Source organism: Otolemur garnettii, unplaced genomic scaffold, assembly GCF_000181295.1.
Source record: "Otolemur garnettii isolate 467f Iridium unplaced genomic scaffold, OtoGar3 scaffold00323, whole genome shotgun sequence".
NCBI lineage: Eukaryota > Metazoa > Chordata > Mammalia > Primates > Galagidae > Otolemur > Otolemur garnettii.
The window spans coordinates 1-23,901 of NW_003852718.1; the positions used below are offsets into that span (position 1 = coordinate 1).

At 41.9% G+C, this 23,901-nt stretch overlaps 1 protein-coding gene across 1 annotated transcript in view; it reads right to left on the minus strand.

Annotated features, from left to right (window-relative positions):
- Nucleotides 1-107: 107 nt before the first annotated feature.
- LOC100948904 (nuclear receptor coactivator 2-like) overlaps nt 108-23,901 on the minus strand; it is a 246,941-nt gene continuing 223,147 nt past the window's right edge. The window contains exons 5-8 of the mRNA XM_003803528.3: nt 11,154-11,257; nt 6,402-6,579; nt 3,077-3,265; nt 108-235 (exon numbers count right to left, since the gene is read on the minus strand). Coding sequence (XP_003803576.2) covers nt 108-235; nt 3,077-3,265; nt 6,402-6,579; nt 11,154-11,257 — 599 coding nt within the window. The remainder of the gene's footprint in view (nt 236-3,076; nt 3,266-6,401; nt 6,580-11,153; nt 11,258-23,901) is intronic.

Below are 23,901 nucleotides of genomic sequence, written 5' to 3' on the forward strand. Positions count from 1 at the left end.
CAGCTCCTCAACATTTCCACCCCAACAGCAATCACTAGTCCAGGCTTCTTTATACTCTCATAAATATAGTCCTGGGATAATCTATAAGTATTCTGAAATGATTTCTTTCATCTTTTTTGGAAAGAAAATTTACCTTGGAGATCCTGGCGAGTAGTAAAACTTTCTGATGAGGGAAGAACTGGTCTCTCCTTCATTGGAACTCTTCTTGCCACACAAATCAAGCAGGACTGCAAATCTTAAATCATACATATTTATGTTTACCATATTGGGCTTTCCTTTGTGACTCAAACAGATTCAAATGTGTTTATGACAGCACAACCTTGTGAATCAATGAGGGAAACAGGGACCAGACACTATGTACTTTAGCTTCTCACTGGTGGGAGAGGTCTGGAGAGAGGGGAGAGAGAGGAGGGAGGAGAGGAGAGAGGGGAGCACAGACGGGAGAGGGGAGGGGTGAGGGGAAAGAAGAGGAAGGTAGGCTGGGGTGAGGGGGTGAGGGAGGAGAGGGAGGGCTCACAGGGTAGGGTAGGCTGGGGTTAAGAGGATGAACTCTCTGAAGCCCCCCAACCCATGTGACAAAGTGTATCAGAGAGAGTTAACAATCTGACACCATTTCCCCAGAGATGGAAAAGAATGGAATGCTTTCTTATAAAGGGAGGATAGCTTGTTTCACAATAATGTACAAAAACCATGAAAACTAACATCCAATACTCAGCACTGTCAAGTACTTGCTTCTTGAGTACTAACGTTCACCAACATACAGGAAACCGAGACAGACCTCCGGAACTATGTAAGCACCTCTACAATGGCAATGTGCGGCTTAAAACTAAGAATAAAAATCGGTCTAGACACAGATTCGGAGGACGAGTCTCACAGTACCTAGAAAACGCAACACTTGCCAGAAGAGCTGGTCACAGTGTAGAATCTCGGCCATGGCTAGTTTCTCACACAGCCAGAGCCACACACTCATTCCTCACCTCACCTAAATGCGTTATGTGTCAGGGTCACTTCCAGAGAACGGGGAAAAGTTTTGTTTATCTTTGCAACATGCAGAACACATTGTACAGCCTTTCAGCATAAAAAGTGCTGGACAAAAGGCTGTTAAAAAACTTCAGTAGCTAGCCAGGCATTGTGGCAGGCACCTGTAGTCCCAGGTACTTGGGAGGCTGAGGCAAGAGAATTCCTTAAGCCCAAGAGTTAGAGGTTGCTGTGAGCTGTGATGCCACAGCACTCTACTGAGGGCAATAAAGTGAGACTCTCTCAACAATAACAACAACAAAAAAAAAGCAAAAAACTTCAGTAGCCTCAGCCAAGCACAGTGGTGCACACCTATAGTCACACCTATGTGGGAGGTTGAGGCAAGAAGACTGCGTGTGCCAGGAGTTCAAGCTTCAGTGAGCAAAGATCATGCCACTGCATCCCACCTTGGGTGACAAAACCAAGACCCTGGCTTTAAAAAAAGAAGGAAAGAAAGAAAAAGAAAAAGAAAAAGAAAAAATAGTCTCTTCATACCTTATGTATCCTCTTATGTCATTAGTTTATGATCATTCATCTTTAAATTTGAGAATTTCTTAAAATACACCCAGCAATAGCTGGTATCACGAAATTAAAATGGAATCATCATCTTCAACAAAATAAAAGCTAAATGTTGGGGCACTTACTATACAATGAGATAAACACCTTCCTATCAACTCATCCAATCATCTTAACTCCACAGGGCAGTCAGTAGCAAGATTTCCATTTAACAGAGAAGTAAACCACAGCACAAAGATTTAACTCACCACATTAGAGAAAACTTTGGCAGAGCCAGGATTTAAACCTGAGCACACTGTGGCTCAGAAGCCCTGCTCTTATGCTTTACTGTGTTAACACATAGAATCTAATTTTATATGCATAATGTTTAAGTACAAAGCACGGAATGATACATTAGCTCAGCTGTACCCTTTTTACACTGCCTCAGACTATTACTACAGATGGATGTGTTAGTAGCACTTAGTTTACTGCATAAAATAAAATCATTTATACTCCATACCTAAGCAAAAACCTTAATTTTGAAATAGTGTTTCACCTCGGACAGGTCTAATACTTTCCTTCCCAATAAAATCTGAACTTAAAAATATTTACATATTTTAAATAAAAAGCATTAAATAGCTAGCATTCAATGCCAACCATGGTTCAGGCCTATTCATGTGATCCTTATTACATCCTGATACTGGTACTGGCGACCTCCCTTGTAAATACACTGATGTTCAGAGAGGTCAAGGAACTTCCCCTACGTCACAGAGCTGGCAAGTGGTGGAATGAGGACCTGGCCTAATTATGGAGCCCAGGATGTTTCCGTTCACTAGTGGTCCTCAGCACCTTCCCTCCTGCTACACAGGCAGAGTGCCCTTTTCAACACTGCCTCAGAGTCCAGGGAGGGACGCTCAGCTGTGTGGTACAGCTGTGTGGGACGCACAGGAGGGGGACCTGACATCAGCCTCTCTTTACAGAACATGCTAATGAGCTTATAGTGTGAAATCCCCTCCATTCCCCGTTCCCATCTCTGTCCTCCCTTCAGTACCATTTGATTACACACACTCTGGGCCCAGCATCCACAGATAAGCTGTATGGAGTCCATTAATTTCTTGAAAGTATAATAAAAATACTTGTACTTGTACAATATAGTAAAAACACTTGTACTTGTGTGCATTTTCCTAGGGCTGTGGCACATAGCTTGCATTCCCTGTTCAAAGGAACCTATGATCCTCAAGAGATTTAACCCTGAACAGAGCTGCTAGAATAGCCACTAGCCACACATGGCTATTTAAATGTAAATTTAACAGAATTAAAAATTCATTTCAAGTGCTTGACAGCCAGGCATGGCCAGTGGCTGCCACAATGGACACTGCAAGTACCACACTTCATCACTGCAGAAAACTCTGCTGGACAGAGACTTAAACGAGGATTTATCACAAAAACAGTAAATATTTCCTCTAAGTTTTTCTTTTTGTGACCACTAGTTTTAGATTATTGACAGAAATAGCAAAAGAATAAAGACACAGACACACAGACTCTCCTGGAGACTTGGCCCTACCTTCCCCTTCTTCTTTGATGGACTTTGGTTGAGAGACGGCAAAGCACTGCATAGTTTCGTATTTCTGATGTGCTTCCTGGTTATCATGGCCTTCCTCTTCCGAATCCGGTAAAGGTTTTACCAGCATCCGACAATTGAAGGTATGACTGTTCCTCCTGGGAGGTTCACCAGACCAAGAGCCCCCATTCACTGAGCAAGACAAAAGCCATCGAATATGACAGAGAAACTAACATCAGATTTACTGCTTCTGAATTATCAAAGTAATGTAGGAAAAAATATGGTTGTTTACTTTTATGAGGCGCTTTTATGCTTTTCTAAATGCTTTCACAATCATCTAGAAGGGAAAACATTCTTTGGTTTAATGTTTTAACAACTTTGGAAAATTCTTGAAATTTTCAAAACATTTTGTATCATTCGTATCCTTCCCCCTGACTCCTTCCCTTCGAAGTTTAGGTCTTGATTATTTATTACCAGAATACTAGAGGGCTCTACTTTTGAGTCTTCCTAACTTTGATTTCTTGGAAATTTGGTTTTATCTACTTGCATTTCAGTTTTATATGTGTTACCCAATTCAAAACTCTGTTTAAGTGACACCAAATGGAACATATATTAAGTTCTTTCAAAGGAGTCAGGCTTGATACAGTCAGGAATAGGAAGGCCATTCAAACTAACAACAATCTCACTCAGCACCTCTGTCTTATCCACCTAACCAGATCTTTCACACTGCCCAGCATAAGCCTCTCCACATTCTGCCATACCCAGTCCCATATAGATTATCTCTGCTTCTGCTGCTACCCGATCTGAAATAAAAGGCTGCCTTGATTTCTGTCCCCAAAGGCACTCATGCTTTCAGGGTGAGAGTCTCCGTAACAATATGAACCTAACTTCTCTAGGCACCCTGCACTGTCCACTCTGACACATTTTTTTCCCCCAAAATTATTTATGGACATTTTAGTGTATACTCTATAACTTGGCCTCAATTGTTTCCTTGTAAGGCTTTTTAAATGTGTTCATTTGTATTTCTTCAATAGGCTGAAAAATCTTTAAAAATTTCCAGTACTAAGGTCATTTATTTCTTTTCAAGTCAACAACCCTAGAGTTCACACATCTTCTATTTAGTATTAAAACTAAAAAAAGCACATACATGAATTCAAGAAAGGTAATGAAGAGAGGAAAGACATCAACAAAATTTGAAACGTACTGGAAAACACAATGCAACTAAATAATAACAGAATGACAGGGTGATAGAATTAAAGGGTGTTTATGGGTCACCAGGTCAACCTCATTTCAACAGCTGAAAAAACCTCATGTCCAAAGAAATGTTCCACTATTAGAAAAACCAGACTCAGAACCAGTCCTGATTCTCATTTTGCTATTCTTTTCTTTACCACGACCTATTTTTTTTTTTTTGGCCAGGGCTGGGTTTGAACACTCCACCTCTGGTATATGGGGCCGGCACCCTACTCCTTTGAGCCATAGGCACTGCCCCATGACCTATGTTTTATCTAAAAATATTAGGGCCAGTAGGACAATGAAACAGGGGATCAAAAATGGGTAAATCATATGAAAAGCAAATATGCTCTCTGAAGTGAGTAGGTGGAAAGCACTTAGAAGGGCCAGGCACGGTGGCTCTCGCCTGTGATCCCAGCACTCTGGAAGGCCGAGGTAGGTGGATCACCTGAGCTCAGGAGTTCAACACCAGCCTGAGTAGAGCGAGACCCTGTCTCTACAAACAGGAAAACTAGTGGGACATTATGGCAGGTGCCTGCAGTCCCACCTACTTGGGAGGCTGAGATAAGAGGATCACTTGAGCCCAAGAGTTTGAGGTTGCTGTGAGCTGTGATGCTACGGCACTCTACCCAGGGCGACTGAGTGAGATTCTGTCTCAAAAAAAAAAAAAAAAAAAAAAAAACCTGAAGAAGCTAGAACTAGTTTATTATGGCTTTATACACATTTGGAAAATCTATTTCACCATAAGCATTTCAAAAAGCTTATTTATGAAATGGAGACTACATAAAGTAATCAAAGAAGAAAGAAAAAAGGAGTTCTTACTAACTCAGGTTAATAAGTTGAAAAAAAAGGTAAAATATAAAGTAAGGCAAAAGTAGATTAATAACAGCGAATTAATAAGTACAGGTCCTTTGAGGAAGTCATAAAATTTCTGCAGTGATCTGGAAATATTAGTTACTTGAAATAAAAAGTCCCATTTTCTTATTCATTTACTAGGGAATAGAACGCAGGAGTCCCACTCCAAGTGTTCAGACATTTTGTGTTACTGTCGCAGTCACTCAGAACAGAGTTACCATCTGAAGGGAAGGCTAGCCGTAACAGAACTGGAAAAGGATCTTTTCCTACTCACTGTGCTAACAATGAGACCAGCTAACAGAAACAGTTTTAAGATAGAGAACAGAAATACTTGCCAACTCAGAATTTGATCTTATTCTGTACTTCTTTCAATCTGTGAAGATGTTCTTATCATCCGTTTAAGTGAGAATATTAAAAAAAGAACCACTTAGTGAGTGGGAACCGCAGCACTGCAGAGCAAGCGACTCGAGTGGGCCCACACCGTGAGTCACCCGCTTCAAAACGTGGCCCTTCATTGTCACCTACGCTCTGGGACAGCAGCTCCCAAGTACAAGAAGTCAGGCCACCTGAGGTAAGGAGAGGAGGCTGGGGAGGCAGCATTGATGACCCGTGGTGCCTCTGGCCACTGTGGGACAGAGCCGTGCACGGCTGCCAGGCTGAGGTTTGAACCTCTCTACACACCAGCTGTTCCGTAACATTTTATTCTTAGAATGCTGGGCACCCACACAAAATATTCTTTTCACCTGTAGGACTCAAAGTAAGTCGAACAAATTTCTCATGACCTTTGACTTTTTAGATGGTCACTGAGAAAATGGACAAAACTGAGTTGGCTGGCGTTGAACAGGGGGAGGCAATGTGTTACCTTCTTAGAAAACAATAAAAACAAACTCCTGGAAAGTATTTGCCGCAAAGTACTTTCCATCTCAATCGCTTTTGTGTCCTTGAAATATAGGATCAAAATAATCATTCATTCAAGATCAGTGTCTGAACATACCCTTTCCCTTCTGACTTCTAAGCTTGAATATCTCACACAAGCAACTCTAAAAAAACTACCCGGGCCCTCTTACCCCATCCAGCATAAAGAAGTTCTAATTTACCCACTCCAGCCAAGATAATGTGCGTGTGTGCGCTCCCGTGCGTGTGTATGGGGAGAGAAGCAGACCCAGCAGCGTGTGCGTGTGCTCACGTGCATGCGTGTGTGTGGATGGGAAGAGGAGCAGACCCAGCAGACAACCATTACCTATGGACTTTGGCAGCAGGTTTTTGACAAATTCTGTGTGGTCCCCAACATGCAAGATGCTGTATACACTTTTGTTCATCAGCTCTTCTTGGTTATACCTCAGATACTGGGTCACATTCTCTGACACAAACACGACGTTGCCTTCCAGGTTCACCACAAAGAAGAACCCATCAAGGGCCTAAAGGAGAAGGCACAAACTGTGTTAGAAAAGGTGGGACACGAAATCACATGCAGTTTTTAAGAAGGGAACAATCCCTTTAAGGCCGGTTCTCAACCCGTGGGTTGCAACACACAGGCACTGCATTAAAGGGCTGCGGCATTAGGAAGGTTGAGAACCCCTGCTTTATGCTTCGTACACAGATAGAAAAGAGATCTCTCGCACCCTGTCCCCATTTTGAGAAACAATTAATACATTTTCTCTTGATGGAATAGAAATTATTCCATCTTAGTTAAGCAGAAAAGAGCCCAATCAGGGTTTCCTGTCACTAACTAAATGACAAACACTTGGTTAATTTATTAGGAAATAATTACTGCCAAGTGAATGTGTATAGGCATTTACCTGGATTGCTAAATGAGACTGGTGTGCTCCACAGGGCCAAGGACAACTATTAATGACCCCAACACATGGTAATTTCACTTTACAGTTTGTCATGTTATACAACCTCCAATGTCATTTCTACTTTTGTGAGAAGAATCGTAGATGATCTCACACCTCTGAAGAAGTACAGATCCTTTGCTGTTTGGGAAAGGTCTAGAAGGGTCTCTGATATGAGGAATGAGTCTTCATGGGGACTTTAGCCCTGTCCCGTCCAGAGAAGGCACTAATCGTGCCCTTCTCCATTACTCATTGTTCTCTAGCGTAAGATGCAGGTTTCCAGATCACCTAAACGGTGGCAGCTCGCGTCCTGTCTGGGGTTACGAGCCCCACTCTGTCCCCCTTCCATTCCGGATTAGGGAAGGACACGAAGACTCTAGGATTGTGTCAGGAAGTAAAGAACTGTAATAGCTATCCAGCACGGTCACTGTGCCTTATGCACACTGTGTCATTTTGATACTGACATACTCCTAACGGGAGGGATGTTTTATCTTCCTGACTTATAAAGAAGGAAATAAAGACACAAAGAGAGGGCAGTGCCTGTGGCTCAAAGGAGTAGGGTGTCAGCCCCATATATCGGAGGTGGCGGGTTCAAACCCGGCCGCGGCCCCAAACTGCCAAAAAAAAAAAAAAAAAAAGACAAAGAGATTAAGTTTGTCCAAGTCAGTGGCACAGCTGACTCCAAAGCTCATGCTTCTCATGCCCATGAAGCAGTGTACCCTCCTCTGCCATTCACCTCGAGCCCATTTTCCCAACACTTTTGCTGGGACGATAGAAATGGTAGGGGCTCAGTGCATTTCTCCTAGTTACATTACCCCCTTTTGATCTTCGCTTGTCAGAACTATTTTATGGATCGGGTGAGTGGTCAGGACTGAAAGGCTTTATATTGGCCAGTGGCACCGAGGAACAGGGCCACCTGGTCTAGCTGATTCATGCCACTTAGTTTCTTCATGCCAGTGTCACATGTACACACCCATATTACAGTGTGTACAGATGGAGACTAAAGCGTTTACTTTTTCCCGGGTTTGTTTTTTCCTTATGTCATTATTTAACCAGCTCCTATTTTGTGAGCTATCTTTAAATATATTCCATCTTTAATTCTATTTTCATCACCAAACTAAGTGCTCTCTCAAATTAGAACTGACCATAAGGCGCCAGGGAATAACTCTTTCTCCTTTTTTTTTTTTTTAAGTATGACACAACTTGGTTTTAAGTTTCTGTTAAATATTGTCAGGTTTTCTCAATGGTATAAACTACACGTAAGGCAAAGCAAGACTGTATGTAAATAACCTTCCCTAGTAAGTTGGCCCTAACCTTTGAGAACCACGAGCAAGTGTGTGTGCCTGGCAGAGGAGACAGGAAGTTAGTTGGCATATTAGTTCTGTACCTAATATCCCTTTTGAATTCTCCGCTTTAGATAACACATTTGATAGGGATCTTCTTTTCTTTGTTTTTTGAGAGAGTCTCCAGCTGTCGCCCTGGGTAGAGTGGTATGGTGTCACAGCTCACAGCACCCTCAAACTCCTGGGCTTAAGCAATTCTCTTGTCTCAGCCTCCCAAGTAGCCAGGACCTCAGGCACCCGCTACAACGCCCAGCTTTTTTTTGGTTGTAGTTGTCATTGTTGTTTGGTGGGCCTGGGGTGGATTCGAACCCACCAGCTCTGGTGTATGTGGCTGGAGCCCTAGCCTCTTGAGATACAGGCACCGAGCCAGATTTTCATAAATATATTACCTATAGTTCATTTCTGCAAGTGTATGCTACTTCTCAATCATAGTAAGAAGACTGATTTCTGGTATAATGAAATTGCTTCATCTCATCAAACTGTGTTTTTTTTAAAGCTCACTATGATATGCGCTGATGAAAAAAGCTGACATTTGGTTTTGCTGCCTAGCAACCACTATGCTATGATGTCAGCATGAATGTGCATCTATGCCTAGGAACTGCTCCATGAGAAGACGACTCCTCTGTTTAAATGATCACATGTAAACAGGGATAACGATTTACATTCAAACTGTAAGTTACTAGATTCAAGACTTACCTCTCCAACTAAAGTCCTGCTATATACATTCTTCAATCAATGCACTGAATTCTCAGAAGACTATTTAAAATGGCAAAAATGTAGATTTGATTTTATGAGATCAGGCATCTGGCACTCTGATTTCTGCAATTAATGAACTTGCTTTCAAAGGGCTTGAGTCAAAAGTCTCGTGGTTACTCTAAGCATTTCTTTTTGGAAGCCTCAAGTCTTCCCAGGAGTTTCTACCCTAATTTTTCTACACAGATATAAATGAATAAACACAGATACATGGAAAACTTCCCAGTTGTAATAATTCAGATTACCATAATTTTCAAATCAATTTTCTGTTTATAATTCAAAATTATTTCCAAAGGAAGTTAACTACTTTATTTCATCTAATTCTAAATCGTCCCCCTAGTTACAGTTTTCATTATCTGCTTCTAAGAACCAAGTGGGAAGCAGGATTCTCTGGCTTCTACTGCCCTGCCAACTATGGAAGAACAGGTTAAGTATGTTTCTGCTTCCCCCCTGGAACTTGTGGTTCAATGTTTTTAAGCCAGTGATTCAAGAGAAGATAAGCAAGGGCCAATACTGGGTCATTTAAACCTTTTGGCCAGCAGGTCCAGCCCCAGGGAACAAATGTTGTCATTTCTAAATACAAAGATTGGGTTATATGATCTCTAAATCCATTCTGTGTCCCCTACTCTTCCAATTATATGGTAGATTTTTAGAGAATTAGATTTTCTAAAAATAAATATCACTCCATGCATCAAGTGAAAAAAAGAGGTGATAAGGTTGAGTGACTACTGGTTATCTTTATTTTAAAATCTTAATTTTGGCTTGGTGCCTGTAGCACAGTGGTTACGGTGCCAGCCACATACACAGAGGCTGGTGGGTTTGAACCCAGCCTGGGCCAGCTGAACAACAACGGGAATTGTAACAACAAAAACAACAACATTGGGCATTGTGGTGGGCACCTGTAGTCCCAGCTACTTGGGAGGCTGAGGCAAGAGAATCACTTAAGCTCAAGAGTTTGAGGTTGTTGTGATGCCATGGCACTCTACCGAGGACAATGTAGTGAGACTTGGTCTCAAAAAATAAGATAAAATAAAAACTCTTAATTTCTTGTATATATGGGTCACTACGAAAGTTTTGAGATACACAAAAATAAAGAAACATAAAATCCACGTAGATGGAAACAAAGCCCTCCCAACAACAGATTCCAGGCAAGTTGAAACTTGCACAGGTGAGACAGGGAGGACGTTGTCAACTGTGTATCTCGGAAGTGAACTAATGGACACTGTCTCAAAACTTTCATAGTGACCTATGTATGCATGACTGCTGCAGTAGGCTGATTCTATAATGACTACACTGCAAAGCGTCTGGCCACGTGGTACTTCATCAAATCATCAGCAGAGCAAATTATCCTGAGAACTGACATAATTTATGTCTCAAGGTTCCTCTGTTTCTTGTTAAATATTCACTGACATTTTTTCTCTCATCTAACCATACCCTACTTCTTGAATTTTAATTTTAGAACAGGCACAGCAAAGCCCTTGGAATTTAGTAATAGTTAATAAAAAAGGAAAACTGGACTTTGTAAATTCTAGACAGAACAGGCAGCTAGTTACGACTAACCAATACACTTCTGTGCATCTTCCAAGTTCCTTTTGCCTATTTCAGTTTTCTTCACTATGAGATAAATAAGTGAGTTTGAAATAACACAAGTAAAAAAAGTATAAACATCCTCTTGTGAGCCTCAAATTTTAATCTGTATACCAGTATATAGGCACATGTATATGGAACATATAAAATGTAATAATTCTGAGAACATTTCAGACTAAAATATAGCACAGAATTAAACAGGACTTATGAATATGTTTTTCCAAAATGAATGCTCAACTGGCAATTAAAACCTGTCAATGTATATCCTAGTCCAGTTAATTTAATTCTGTATGTGAATTTCAAATTTACATGAGCTGGTGGCGGGAGCCAGAACATATAGATACCTACTAGTTGAGTTCTAGAGGTTGGCAGTACTTGGTAGATTCCCCTTAAACTACATTCCCCTGGAATTCAATGCAATAGTGTGAAGATCAATAACATTCTGAAATACAGAACCAAAGGAGGGTATGCTACCTCAAGCATCATAGGCCCCAGAGCATCCTTGTCGATGACACCCTGCCCCGTGGACGACACATCTGACTTCTGTACTTCATCTATGTTGGCAGCTGCTGCTTTCTCTGCAACAAACATAAGAGTGAATTAAATGGCAGTGCTATTTCAAGGACAGAGCGACACAAATATTTTTATTGTAATTCTCAAGTGGGATCAGATGTGGCTAGAAGAGTTAGACTGAGTTGATCCCCATTCCCCTCGAATGGGACAAACTCCTAGAAGGAGCCAGAACATTAACTTTTCACCTTCAGAACCTGTGGTTTGGATCCCCTTTCAGACGGCTGAGAAAATGAGTTTAGAGGTTTCATGCCAGTCCCTGGTAGGCATTTTTTTCTCGATTATGAAACTATTCTACACCATGGCACAATTAGTTCCTACTCAAGAGATTCTCTAAACTAGGATAAAGGCAGGTACGTTGTTTAGAACTCAGCAGTACCACTGGAGATACATTTGCACACCTCTGCAGAGGAAATTACAAGGAGTCCTAACCCTGCCACGTCTGCCCTGATGCTTCCACTGTCGCACTTCTGCTCACATTCTCATTGAAAGTGGCTAGAAAGATTGGTCCCTGACTTGTTCAAGGCACTTAACTATTTAAAAAAGAGGAAAGAGGCACCCCCCCTAGGCACACGGAGACCTCATTGGCTGCCCTTTGACCTAGTACGGAGGTACCCAGTAGGCAAGGCAGCTTTCAGGCCTGTGAAGGCAGGGAGGCCTGGGACAGCACCCCTCACACAGTCAGACTGTTTTGTGAGAAAGCTCACAGGAGAAAAAGATGCATATTTATCAATATATGCGTAAACTAGTTATTTCAAGAACACTAAAAAAAGTTTAAAGCATAACAGAAACATCTCAACAACTTGCAAGAAACAAGAGGATGACGTGCTGATTATTTGTACTTGTGTAAATTATTCTTGTTTACACTTGATGTTATCGTTGAAACTAAAAGCAAAATTAGCACTCATGATCAGTCTGCTCTCATGACTTTGATAAACTTTTTTGTGAAAAAGATTTTATACAGTATTTTTTTTTTTTTTTTGAGACATGAGCCTCAAGCTGTCCCCCTGGGTAGAGTGCTGTGGCATTACAGCTCACAGCAACCTCCAACACCTGGGCTCAAGCGCGTCTCCTGCCTCAGACTCCCAAGTAGCTGGGACCACAGGCGCTTGCCACAACGACTGGCTATTTTTTGGTCGCAGCCATCATTGTCGTTTGGCAGGCCCGGGCTGGATTCGAACCTGCCACCTTAGGTGTATGTGGGCTGGTGCCTTAGCCACTTGAGCCACAGGTGCCGAGCCATTTTATACAGTATTTCCAAAATCTGTAAAGCAGATTTAATTTGCAGCTGTAAAGCATAATTAGGAATAATGCAGGCTTTCCAAATTTGCGACTCCCATGACGGAGAGCTTCGGCAATGTGTGTTAAATCAGTGGAAGGGGGCAAATGACCCATGGAGTTCAAGTTTGAACTCAGCCCCTTCAAAGTATGACTCAAAACAAGTCACTTCAACTTTTTAAGGCCTCAGGTTCCTTGTTTGTTTTCTAAATGCCATCAAGTGTGTCAAGAGTAAACAGGATAAAAAATATGCATAAAACACTCTTGAAAAATTATAAAGTAGGCTGGGCGTGGTAGCTCATGCCTGCAATCCTAGCCCAGGTGTTCAAGACCTTTAGGCCATGTGTTCACAGCCTGAGCAAGAGCGAGACCCTGTCTATATTGAAGAACAGGAAAATAGCTGGACACTGTGGTGGGTATCTGTAATCCCAGCTACTTGGGAGGCTGTGGCAGGAGGATCACTTGAGGCTAGGAGTTTGAGGCTCTGTGAGCTATGATGATGTCATGGTACTCTAGCCTGGGCAACAGAGTGAGACTCTGTCTCAAAAAACCAAAACCAAACAAACCCCTACAAAGTCATTTAAAAATGCAACTTACTACTAGCATATTTGTATTTATTACGTCTTCCATAGAGAGGGCTAAACACAGTAATTTCTTGCAGAGTTTATCACAAGCAAGGTACATCTCTTTGCTACATTCCTGATTCATTTCCTTAGATTTAAAAAACTGTGAGCGCGTCTACACAGAGACATGGCTTGTTTGGCAGCCCGTGTAACTCAGCATTGTGAGGACACATCGGTCCTGGTATCCTTTATATCTTGCTCCCTTTGCTACCTCCTCTCTACTGGGTCCCGTAACTCTTGCTCTCTCTTCAGGCTTTGTGTCATCCCAATTCCTCAGCCAGCCCTTCCTGAGGCAGAAGATAACTTGGGCTCTCCAGCCCCTGGATTGGCTCAGCCTATGATTTCATATGCCTCCCCTCCTTCCCCCCCCTCCATTTTCCTAGAATCTTTTTCATTGACAAACAGATGAAAAAATAAATGTACATTGGGGTGGCACCTGTGGCTCTAAGGAGTAGGGCGCTGGCCACATATGCCAGAGGTGGCAGGTTCAAACCCGTCTCAAAGAAATATTGCTAAATTGTTTTTTTTAAGCTGTAGCTCTAGCAATCTCTGGCTGAAAAATAAAATAACAATTGTTACAAGATAAATTTGAAATTATTTTAGCAGAGCATGTAATTTGGAAGAAAACCTTAAATAAGTCTATAAATTAACTGCAAGAACTTTTGAAAAAAATGTTGCAATACTAACACAAAGGCTATTTATATCTATTAGGAGTATGGAACATTTTCAACTCCTATAAGGTAAATAAAAGAGACTCCTGTCTTCACAAGAATGTCTGAAATATATGTATTTTCTAGCTGATCTGTCATTTATTCTTCAGTTATGTGTTGAACTGTGCTTTCACCATTATCAATATTAAAAAGAAAATCAATAATATAAGGGATAGAAAATTCCCAGAAATACGGCCTTATAATATTACTATGCTAAAACATACTATTTAATATTTTTAAGTAAGGCGATTTTCTCAGTCATCACCAACTATATTTACTTTTCTGTATTTTGCATCCATTAGCCATAAAAATATATTTTGTTACAAAAATATCTGTAAACTCAAGTGTAGAAAGCTCTTCCCATAGTTTCATATGATCAAAACCTTATAAAATTGAGAAAAAAAAAAAAACCCCAAAAGAAACCCTTATGAAATGTCATTATTACAGACGGAAGTCTTAAATCCAAGAAAGGGGTAGTAAAATTTAATTTTCAAAGTCTGGAAACCAAGATTTCTCCTCTATGCCTTGACTTCATCATTTTTCCCTGCTGTACTTTAACTACTGAAGTTATTCTTTTTCTTTTTATTTATTTATTTATTTTTTGAGACAGAGCCTCAAAACTGTCACCCTGGGTAGAGTGCTGTGGCATCATTACTCACAGCAACCTCCAACTCCTGGGCTCAAGCGAGTCTCCTGCCTCTGCCTCCCAAGTAGCTGGGACCACAGGTGCCCACCACAATGACCGGCTATTTTTTTTGGTTGCGGCCATCATTGTAGTTTTGGCGGGCCCAGGTTGGATTTGAACCTGCCACCTTAGGTGTATGTGGCTGGCGCCTTAGCCAGTTGAGCCACAGGCGCTGAGCCAGTTATTCTTTTTTCGATAAAGAATATGACCTGAGAGTAACAATGAAAATAATAATTTTATCCTTTTCTTCTTCATTCCTCAAAAGATGTTAACAATTGTAAAATAGTTATGATCTTTTTTTCTTTTTGATTTAAAATCAGACATTGCGGGCCGGGCAAGGTGGCTCATGCCTGTAATCTCAGCACTCTGGGAGGCTGAGTTGGGTGGATTGCCTGCGCTCACGAGTACGAGACCAGCCTGAGCAAGAGCAAGATGCCACCTCTAAAAATAGCAGGGTGTTGTGGTGGGTGCCTGTAGTCCCAGCTACTCGGGAGGCTAAGGCACGAGAATTGCTTGAGCCCAAGAGTTTGAGGTTGCTGTGAGCTATGATACTATGGCATTCTACCGACGCCAACAAAACGAGACTATCTCAAAAAACAAAAACACAAAACCCAAATCAGACATTTCATAATCTATAATTTTTTTAATAGTGCGGTTTTACAAATGCAAAACTCTGATTGGAGAGACTGTCCAAGGATGCCTCTATAATCTTTTCTGACTCTCCTTTTCCTCCCAGGTGGCTGCTTGGAGAATAATTCCTCCTGGTCCCCTTCTCCATTTGCCTGTACTCCAGAAATCCAATACCAATTAATTAGATTTCCAGTTTTAAAGTGGAGAACAAGAACCCTACCTCTTCAGGGACCATGTGAGATGAGTCATACCACAAACTGGAGGAAAATCATTAATATTATATTCCATATGTTTTTTTCTTAAGTAATTATTATTCTTGTTTTCTCTTAGAACAAAAGAAAAGGTAAATAGGGAAGTACTTGATCTCTAGAAATATAACGGCTTTTTTTTTTTTTTTTTTTGAGACAGAGCCTCAAGCTGTCCCCCTGGGTAGAGTGCCATGGCATTACAGCTCACAGCAACCTCCAACTCCTGGGCTCAAGCGAGTCTCCTGCCTCCGCCTCCCAAGTAGCTGGGACCACAGGCGCCTGCCACAGCGCCTGGCTATTTTTTGGTTGCAGCCATCATTGTTGTTTGGCGGGTCCAGGCTGGGGATTCGAACCCGCCACCTTAGGTGTACGTGGCTGGCGCCTTAGCCAGTTGAGCTATAGGCGCCGAGCCAATATAACGGCTTTAAAAAAGTAAGGAAAAACATTTTTTGTAGCAGGTAAGACTGGTGTTTGCCATTGACATGTGCAGGAATACATTTATTTACTTTTTTTTTAGAGACAGGTTTTGGTCCATCACCCAGGCTGCAGTATAATCATACCTCACTGCAGCCTCAAACGTCTAGGCTCAAGTGATCCTCCGGCCTCAGCCTCCCGAATAGCTGGGATTATAGGTACATGCCACTGTGCTCAGCTACAGTCATAAATTTGAAGTAAAATTCTAGTTTTCTCATGAAAACAGCAATAAATCTGAAAACAATTCTAGCAAAAAAATCAACTTATCTTAATAAAAAGCACAATTAGATATTTTAAAATTGTGAAATGATGTTTTTAAAAGAGCCCTTTACACATTGTTCTTTTTTTTGTTTTTTTGAGACAGTGTCTCATTATGGTGCCCTCGGTAGAGGGCCATGGCATCACAGCTTACAGCAACCTTAAAGTCTTGGGCTCAAGCAACCTTCTTGCCTCAGCCTCTCGAGTAGCTGGGACTACAAGCACCCACCACAACCCCTGGCTATTTCTAGAGATAGGGGTCTCGCTTCTTACTCAGGCAATCCACCTGCCTCAGCCTTCTTGAATGCCAGGATTATAGGCGTGTGCCACCACACCTGGCCTTACACATTGTTCTAAACTACCATTTATTGATTTCTGGTAGTTTACTAAATCTCATAATATTAGGGATTCTTACCTATCTCTTATTAGGCAACTGAACTGAGAATACAAACTCAAGAAGAATCTTTCTACAGAACACAACAGAGTTCTATCTCTTCACAGGGATGGCAGCCATGGCTCAAGGGACAGCCACAGATGACTTAGAAACCTACACGCTATTTTGCGGACAGGGGCAGGGTGATGCTGTCATAATGGCAGAAGCAGACAGTCTTTCCTTCTTTCCTTTTTTTGGACTATCTGAAGAAGCTGTGGAAAACTTATATAAAAGTAGCTTATCTTTAAAAAGTCAGAATTCAAACAAATGTCACTCACTCTATAAAAATACACCAACTGAAAGAAAGATAATCTACAGGGTATTTATACACTTATAGAAAAATTTTAGCACCCCCCGTGTTTAGCTATCCCTGCCATGTATAGCCAGTTGAGACTTCTGAGTTATCTTTACGTGCGGTCGAGCATGAGGAGAGCGGCTTTCCCGAAGCTGTACTATTTATTTAACGCATTAGAATCTTTGACTAAAATGGATCCTGATACTTCGTACAACTTTTATAATTAATTCCTCTGCTTTGAAATGAATAAAATCACTCACCCAGAACTCTATCAATTTTTTAGTACATTGATGTCAAACCTAGGTCTAATCACTTTCACAACAAATTTTAAGACTCTAATGGGAACGTATCTAACAATTCTCATCTTTTCTTGCATTTAGGAACTGGATGGTTTCAGGGGAAGTGACTGTCAAATCCAGCAGCAGTGAGACCCAGCAGAGCAAAGAAGTCACTGACACGGCGCCAGGCAGTTTCTGACCCAGCACTATAGATTAAATATTATAGGAAAAGTTATGGAGCATCTCAAAGGTTCTAGAAGGTAAAAGGAGAGAATTATGCATCTGCACCCAACTAAAATTAGAAAAGCTGCCATATGGCTCTGTGAAGCCGGCAGCATTCTTATTCATTAGGAAGCATTCTGCTAACATAAAAACACAAGGCCCTTCCTGTGCTCTCCAAATGTGTTTATCTTTTCAACATTAATGCACTATATATCATCAAGCTGCTGAAGTCTCCTGCCGTGCATATTAAAACACCCAGCTGCACTTTCTTTAGTGGTGGGAGGAGCTTAAGCACCAAGTTGCCTCCCTCTCTTCCTGACATTGAGTTTCACCGTGAAGCAGCAGCAAAATTAACCAACCTTAAGGCCACCTCCACCCAGCAAATCCCTCGCTCTCTTACTTCAGAGAAAGCAACTGTACTTGGTTTCATTTTCATCAATGGTTAAGGCATGGCTGTTTCAATAAAACCAACAATCATGTCACAAGTTTGAAAGACACAGGCCCGCTTTTAAAATTAATGTACTGCCCTTAGCAAAAGAATGGACAGTAACAGAACAGGTTCTGGAAATAACTGGCTAGAAAGAACTCTCTACCATTCACTCTGCTCTCCCCGTATATATTCCTATCTCCCCCACTTCTCACATCACCTGTCATGATTAGATTTCCTGATAGATAAAATGCAGACTGGAAAATCTTTCATGGCAAGCCATATGAGTATCTCTAACAATTTGTCCAAAATTTCTCTTTTATCTAACCTAAACTCACAGGTCAAGTCCTATAAGTTGCTTAAATTCAAAGATCAATCACAAGACAAACAAAAAAGCAGCCAAATGGTAAACCATGCAGACACCAAAAGAGCATAAGGAAACATGACTTCAGAACTGCTTCAAGTTAATGAACTGCCAGTCCATGTTACTGTACTTATCATGGCAGGATTCACTCATTCTCCAACGTGCTAATGGCATGTACCTACTTACACCTTTCAAGCAATGGAGTATTGAGAGAGGGAAGCGAAATAAAACATGAGAACTGCTAATGTAGAGGAGAATTAATTTGAAGTCAGGCTCAGCTAGCTAAGACTTTGGGAACTACCTGAATAAGGAAATAGAGAAATCAAAATTTGTCTAAAAAGTTAAAAGGCAGAATTAAGAGCAGATGAAAGAAGCAACAACAAAAACAACAACAAACACAACGGGTATGAAAGAACTGAGAAGGGAGGTAAAGTTCTAGTTCAGCACCAATACAGAAGATGAGGGGTAGTCTTTCAAAAGACAAAATTATGAAAGTACTTTTTTCAGGCAGTGCCTGTGGCTCAAAGGAGTAGGGCGCCAGCTCCATATACCAGAGGCGGCGGGTTCAAATCCAGCCCCAGCCAAAAACTGCAAAAAAAAAATGTTAACTAAAAAGAACGGACAACAAAGTTATACTGCAATAGCACTTAGTAAATTTTACAACAATTGTATAACAGAATTTGGTCAAAGTAGTATAAATCTTTTATCTCCCAAACCATAATCCTCTATCTTAGCACAGCAGCCCTCATTTCCCAGTGTTCCTCCCTATACTCCAGCCATACTAAATACGTATCATGCCACAGCATCATGTTCTTTCAAGATTCTAAGCATTTCGTCACATTGTGCCATGGATGCACGTGCCCTTCCACCTCCTTTCTTGGAAGTCCCCCTCACTGCTCCAGAAAGCTCACTTCAATTCAGTTAGGTCCCTTCCTCTGCTTCTATAAGGCCCTGTGCCTACCCCACTCAACACTAGACTCAGCCTAAGATTTTGAATATCTCTGCCCTTTTCACAGCATGGCTGGGAACTCAGCTATTAAAAATAACTTTTTTCCCCTAGCAAAAAGTATTCTCCTTCTCATGCTTTACAAAGTTTTTCTTTTGTTCCCTTCCTGGCGCACAGTAGGTGCTCAATAATGCTGGGCTAACGCTGAACACAATATTCACATAAGCAAATACAGTTTCACAGCTGAAGCTGAAATGAAGTTCATTCAGCTCAGCCAGGAGTGAAATACTACCTGTCTGAACAACTTTACTATATACGTAACATAGTGAAGGTTTATTTTAAGACATTTTCAGTTTTGGGTCAAAATATTAGGTAAAGGCCAAGCACGGTGGCTCACACCTATAACCCTAGTGGCTCTGGGAGGCTGAGGCAGGTGGACTGCTTGATAGTTTGAGACCTGTCTGAGCAAGAATGAGACTCTACTCTCATTCTCTGAGCAAGAATGAGACTCTACTGAAAATAGAAAAATTAACTGAGGGTCATGGTGTACACCTGTAGTCCCAGAGACTTGGCCGGCTAAGGCAGGAGGATCACCTGAGCCCACCAGTTTGAGGCGGCTGTGAAATACGATGATGCCACTGTCTTCTACCTGTGGAGACAGAGTGAGACTGTCTCAAAAAAAAAGGTAGAGACAGGATGAGAAGAAAAGGTCAGATCACATGACCTAAGGTCATCAAGGATAATTCCGACAAGGGTCAGGCCAATGGGTAAGTGCGTTTGGAAGAAAAGTCTCCAATGCTCTCTCTACACCTGAAAAATGACAGGAAAAACCTGTAAACCAACTTTTTTTTTTTTTTCCTGAGATAAAGAGTCTCACTGTCACCCTGGGTAGAGTGCTGTGGAATCATAGCACACAGCAATCTCAAACCCCTGGGTTCAAGCAATCCTCTTGCTTCAGCCTCCCAAGTAGCTGGGACTATAGGTGCCTGCCATACCACCCAGCTATTTTTCTTATTTTTAGTAGAAACAGGGTCTAGCTTTTGCCCAGGCTGGTCTCAAACTCCTGAGCTCAAGCAATCTACCCTCCTCAGCCTCCCAAAGTACTAAGATTTTAGGTATGAGCCACTGCCCAGCCTAGCAAACCAACTTTATTTATTTATTTAATTTATTTCTTTAGCTCACAGCAACCTCCAACTCCTGGGCCTAGGTGATTCTCTTGCCTCAGCTTCCCAAGCAGCTGGGACTACAGGCGCTCGCCGTAACACCCAGCCATTTTTTTGTTGCAGTTTGGCTGGGGCTGGGTTTGAACCTGCCACCTATGGTATACGGGGCTGGCACTCCACCCACTGAGCCAACAGTGGCACCGCCCCAAACCAACTTTATTAATCCTGATCCTCATCTGGGAAGTTACAACCTGGTTCACTAAAAAAAAAAAAACAACAAAACTGTTTGGATATCATGGGAATTTATCAGACCCTGGGATTTTCCCAGCTATTCACAGCTCTTAAGAAAACAAGCCTACCCAAGGGGAGTTCTACAAATTGTCACATTTGCCTGGGGAGCCAATACAAAAGAGTGCTTTATCAGGTTTCTTGTCCCTTCTGCACATGTGCTGGGAGAAGCCCTGACCCCAAGGATAAAGTTACCCCCAGAGGTGGCAAGCCATCCAGAAGTGTGGCAGACCAGAGAAGGCAGAAATGGCTGGGCAAGGTTCCTGTCCCATTCAGCCTTGTATGCCTAAGTGGCTGAACACCCTGAACACGCCCAGCAGAAGTGCAAGGACGGACGGGAAGAAGGAAAGGAGGGGGCTGGTTCTCTCCTCCTACTGCCCCTTCTTCCTGGCCCTGCCACTGGCCCTCACCCCCACTATGCTTCCAGGGTCTCACCCTGGTGCTGCTATTCCAGGGCACTGAGAGGACTGTAGAACATCCCAGGGACTTCCTGCCATCCCAGGAGTCCTGTGGCCCCCCTTCCGTTTCACCAGAGAGCACTGACTCCAGCCTCTCTGAGTCACTTCATGTTCCTCTTCTCTGACCTGCTCGAATTCCTCTCCTATGTTTCCCTCCCATCTGGGTACCTGTTCCTTCCAGTGACGCTTGACGTTGCGTTCTAAGGAGACAGCTACAACCAGTTGTGTGTATACTCTTCTCCCTTTCCCCCCTGCTGTGAGTCTAACAATACCACAGGGAGGCTGAAGTTCTCGCTTTCATCTTTCTCACTGCCATCTATTCCCAGTTCCCTCATTCTAGCCTTTGCTTGAGCAATCATGGGAGGACCTCACCAGTGTGCTTTTTAAAAAGCAGGTGTTCCCAATTCAAAACACCTAATGCAAAAAGCTGATAATAGAACATAGAATCATCCAATTTAAGAGACCTGAAACATTAAATTATGCTAAATCATATCATCCAAGCAGAGCAAGCAAAGCAGACAACAATGGTAGAACTTTGCATAAATACACATGACACTGTGGTTCTGGCCAACCGAGGCAGGCAGAGGGAAAGGGGGCGGGGGAAGGGCAGACTGTAGGGATGAAAGCAATCAGAACTCCAGCGGACAAAGGACAGGACTGTCAGGTGAGAGCAGGGTGTGTGTGGTCAGGGCTTATAGAAGACCAGGGCTCACGGGACCAACTTCCGGGGCCACAGGGCATGGTGGGCTCTGGTGCCGCATTCTCCCAGAAATCTTATAAGCTGACACCTCCAAAATCTCCCATTGGGAAGAATCTCTAGTAGCTAAGAATTTAGTTCAGTCTATCAAGATCAACTTGGCAAGTTGATTACTAAGACAAAAACCAGGTGATCCTAGGTGAACATTTCGGGAGGCAAGGTGGACGTACAGGACAGGTCTGTCTAGTCTCAAACACATTTAGACCCTCTGAACAACCACTGTAGGTATATAGGAATTACCGTAGGAATAGTCTGCCCTTTCCTGTGACTCTGCAGCTAGCATTATTTGTTGTATCACTGTTTGTATTCTGCCTGCTTCACAGAAGCAGGTTCTTGTTTATTTTGGAACTAGGTATGTGAAGGACACTACCTTACAGCTAAAATGCACACACGATGTGTACATTTTAAAACTAATAAACTTATCTCAGAGAAATTGACTTGAGGAAATCCCCACCTTTTATTCTCTGGGACTCAAAGAAATAAATAAGAGGGTAAAAAGTTTACAATTCTGGGACTACAAAAATTTTAATTAATTATAAGAAGAAAGTCTATGTTTTTCAAAATAGAACTTTTGTGAGAAAACTACATGAAGTATCTTTTTTTTTTTTGCAGTTTTTGGCTGGGGCTGGGTTTGAACCCACCACCTCTGGCATAGGGGGCCGGCGCCCTGCTCCTTTGAGCCATAGGTGCTGCCCCATGAAGTACCATTTTTATGTGATACTTTTTGTCTTTGAATAAACAGAAATTTATTCTATTTAAATTTTTTTTTTAGAGTACAATCATGTCATCATAGCTCAAAGCAACCTCAGACTCTTGGGCGCAAGCAATCTTCCTGCCTCAGTCTCCCAAGTAGCTGGGACTGCAGGCACATGCTCCTGTACCCTGGCTAACTTTTCTATTTTTAGTAGAGATGGGATCTCCCTGTTGCTCAGGCTGGTCTCAAACTCCTGAGCTCAAGTGATCTTCCTGCCTTGACCTCCCAGCATGTTAGGATTACTGGCATGAGCCACTCACTGAGCCTGGCATCTTGAAACAGTTTTAATTTTGAATTCACATTCTTGCATACAAAAGAGAGTCCCACCCTGTCACCCCCTCTCTCCCAAACTAGTCTCAAAATGTTCTTGGTCTTTACATGCTCAGCACTAGCAAGGCCTGTCAGCATTCAGGGCTGACCATATAAGGCACAAAGATGCTATGAATTATTCATTTTCTGCACCAAAATCATCAGGGCCTGCTTTCACAAAACTGCTGTCACCTAAGGATGGCATCTTAAACTGTCTATATCAAATGTGAAGTACAGCTTGGTAAAAAATAAAGGATCTAATTTGTTTTGAAGGTCAAAAATACATCACTACAGAATTCTTTTTAAGCACAGTTTTCTTATACGATAGAAACGTGATTTATAATTTTCAATATGCAAACCCAAATTGCCTGATTGTGAAGAATAATCACTGTATTTACAGTAAGAGATCAAGTCAAATAATAGGTAAAAAGAATATAAAGACAGGGAAGCTTGGAAATAATTTCAAAGCGGATCCTCCTAATTTGTGAAAACACGAATTTCCTTTATTGTTATCATAGTACTTAAGTTTAAAGAGTATTCTAGAAAAAGAGGTCCTGCCAAATAGCCATTTAATAGTTATTGCATTTCCTAATGACAGAAGGAATAGATTTAAATGAATCTTTCTAGTAACCCTTTAAATACCTTATGGCATTGAAGTAGGACTGGCAGGAATCATCAGCCAACCTTCCTCAACTATTTCAAGCAATAGGCAATTAAAAAGGAAATAAGGCTGGGTGGCGCCTGTGGCTCAAAGGAGTAGGGCGCCGGCCCCATATGTCAGAGGTGGTGGGTTCAAACCCAGCTCTGGCCAAAAACTGCAAAAAACAAAAAAAGGAAATAAGGGTCAGTTTTACTCAGAAACTGCCATGCCTCAACTGCAGGAGAGGCAATGAATGCTTTAGAAACTGCCGGCACCTGCTCGTTTCAAAGCCCTGCAAAAGTGTGGACAAGAGATGGCCACAGTTTGCATACTGAGGTCATTCTTAAACTCATCATCCTATCTTTTCTACAACAAAATCCTCTCCTTTACTTATACATGCTAATTCTCCAAC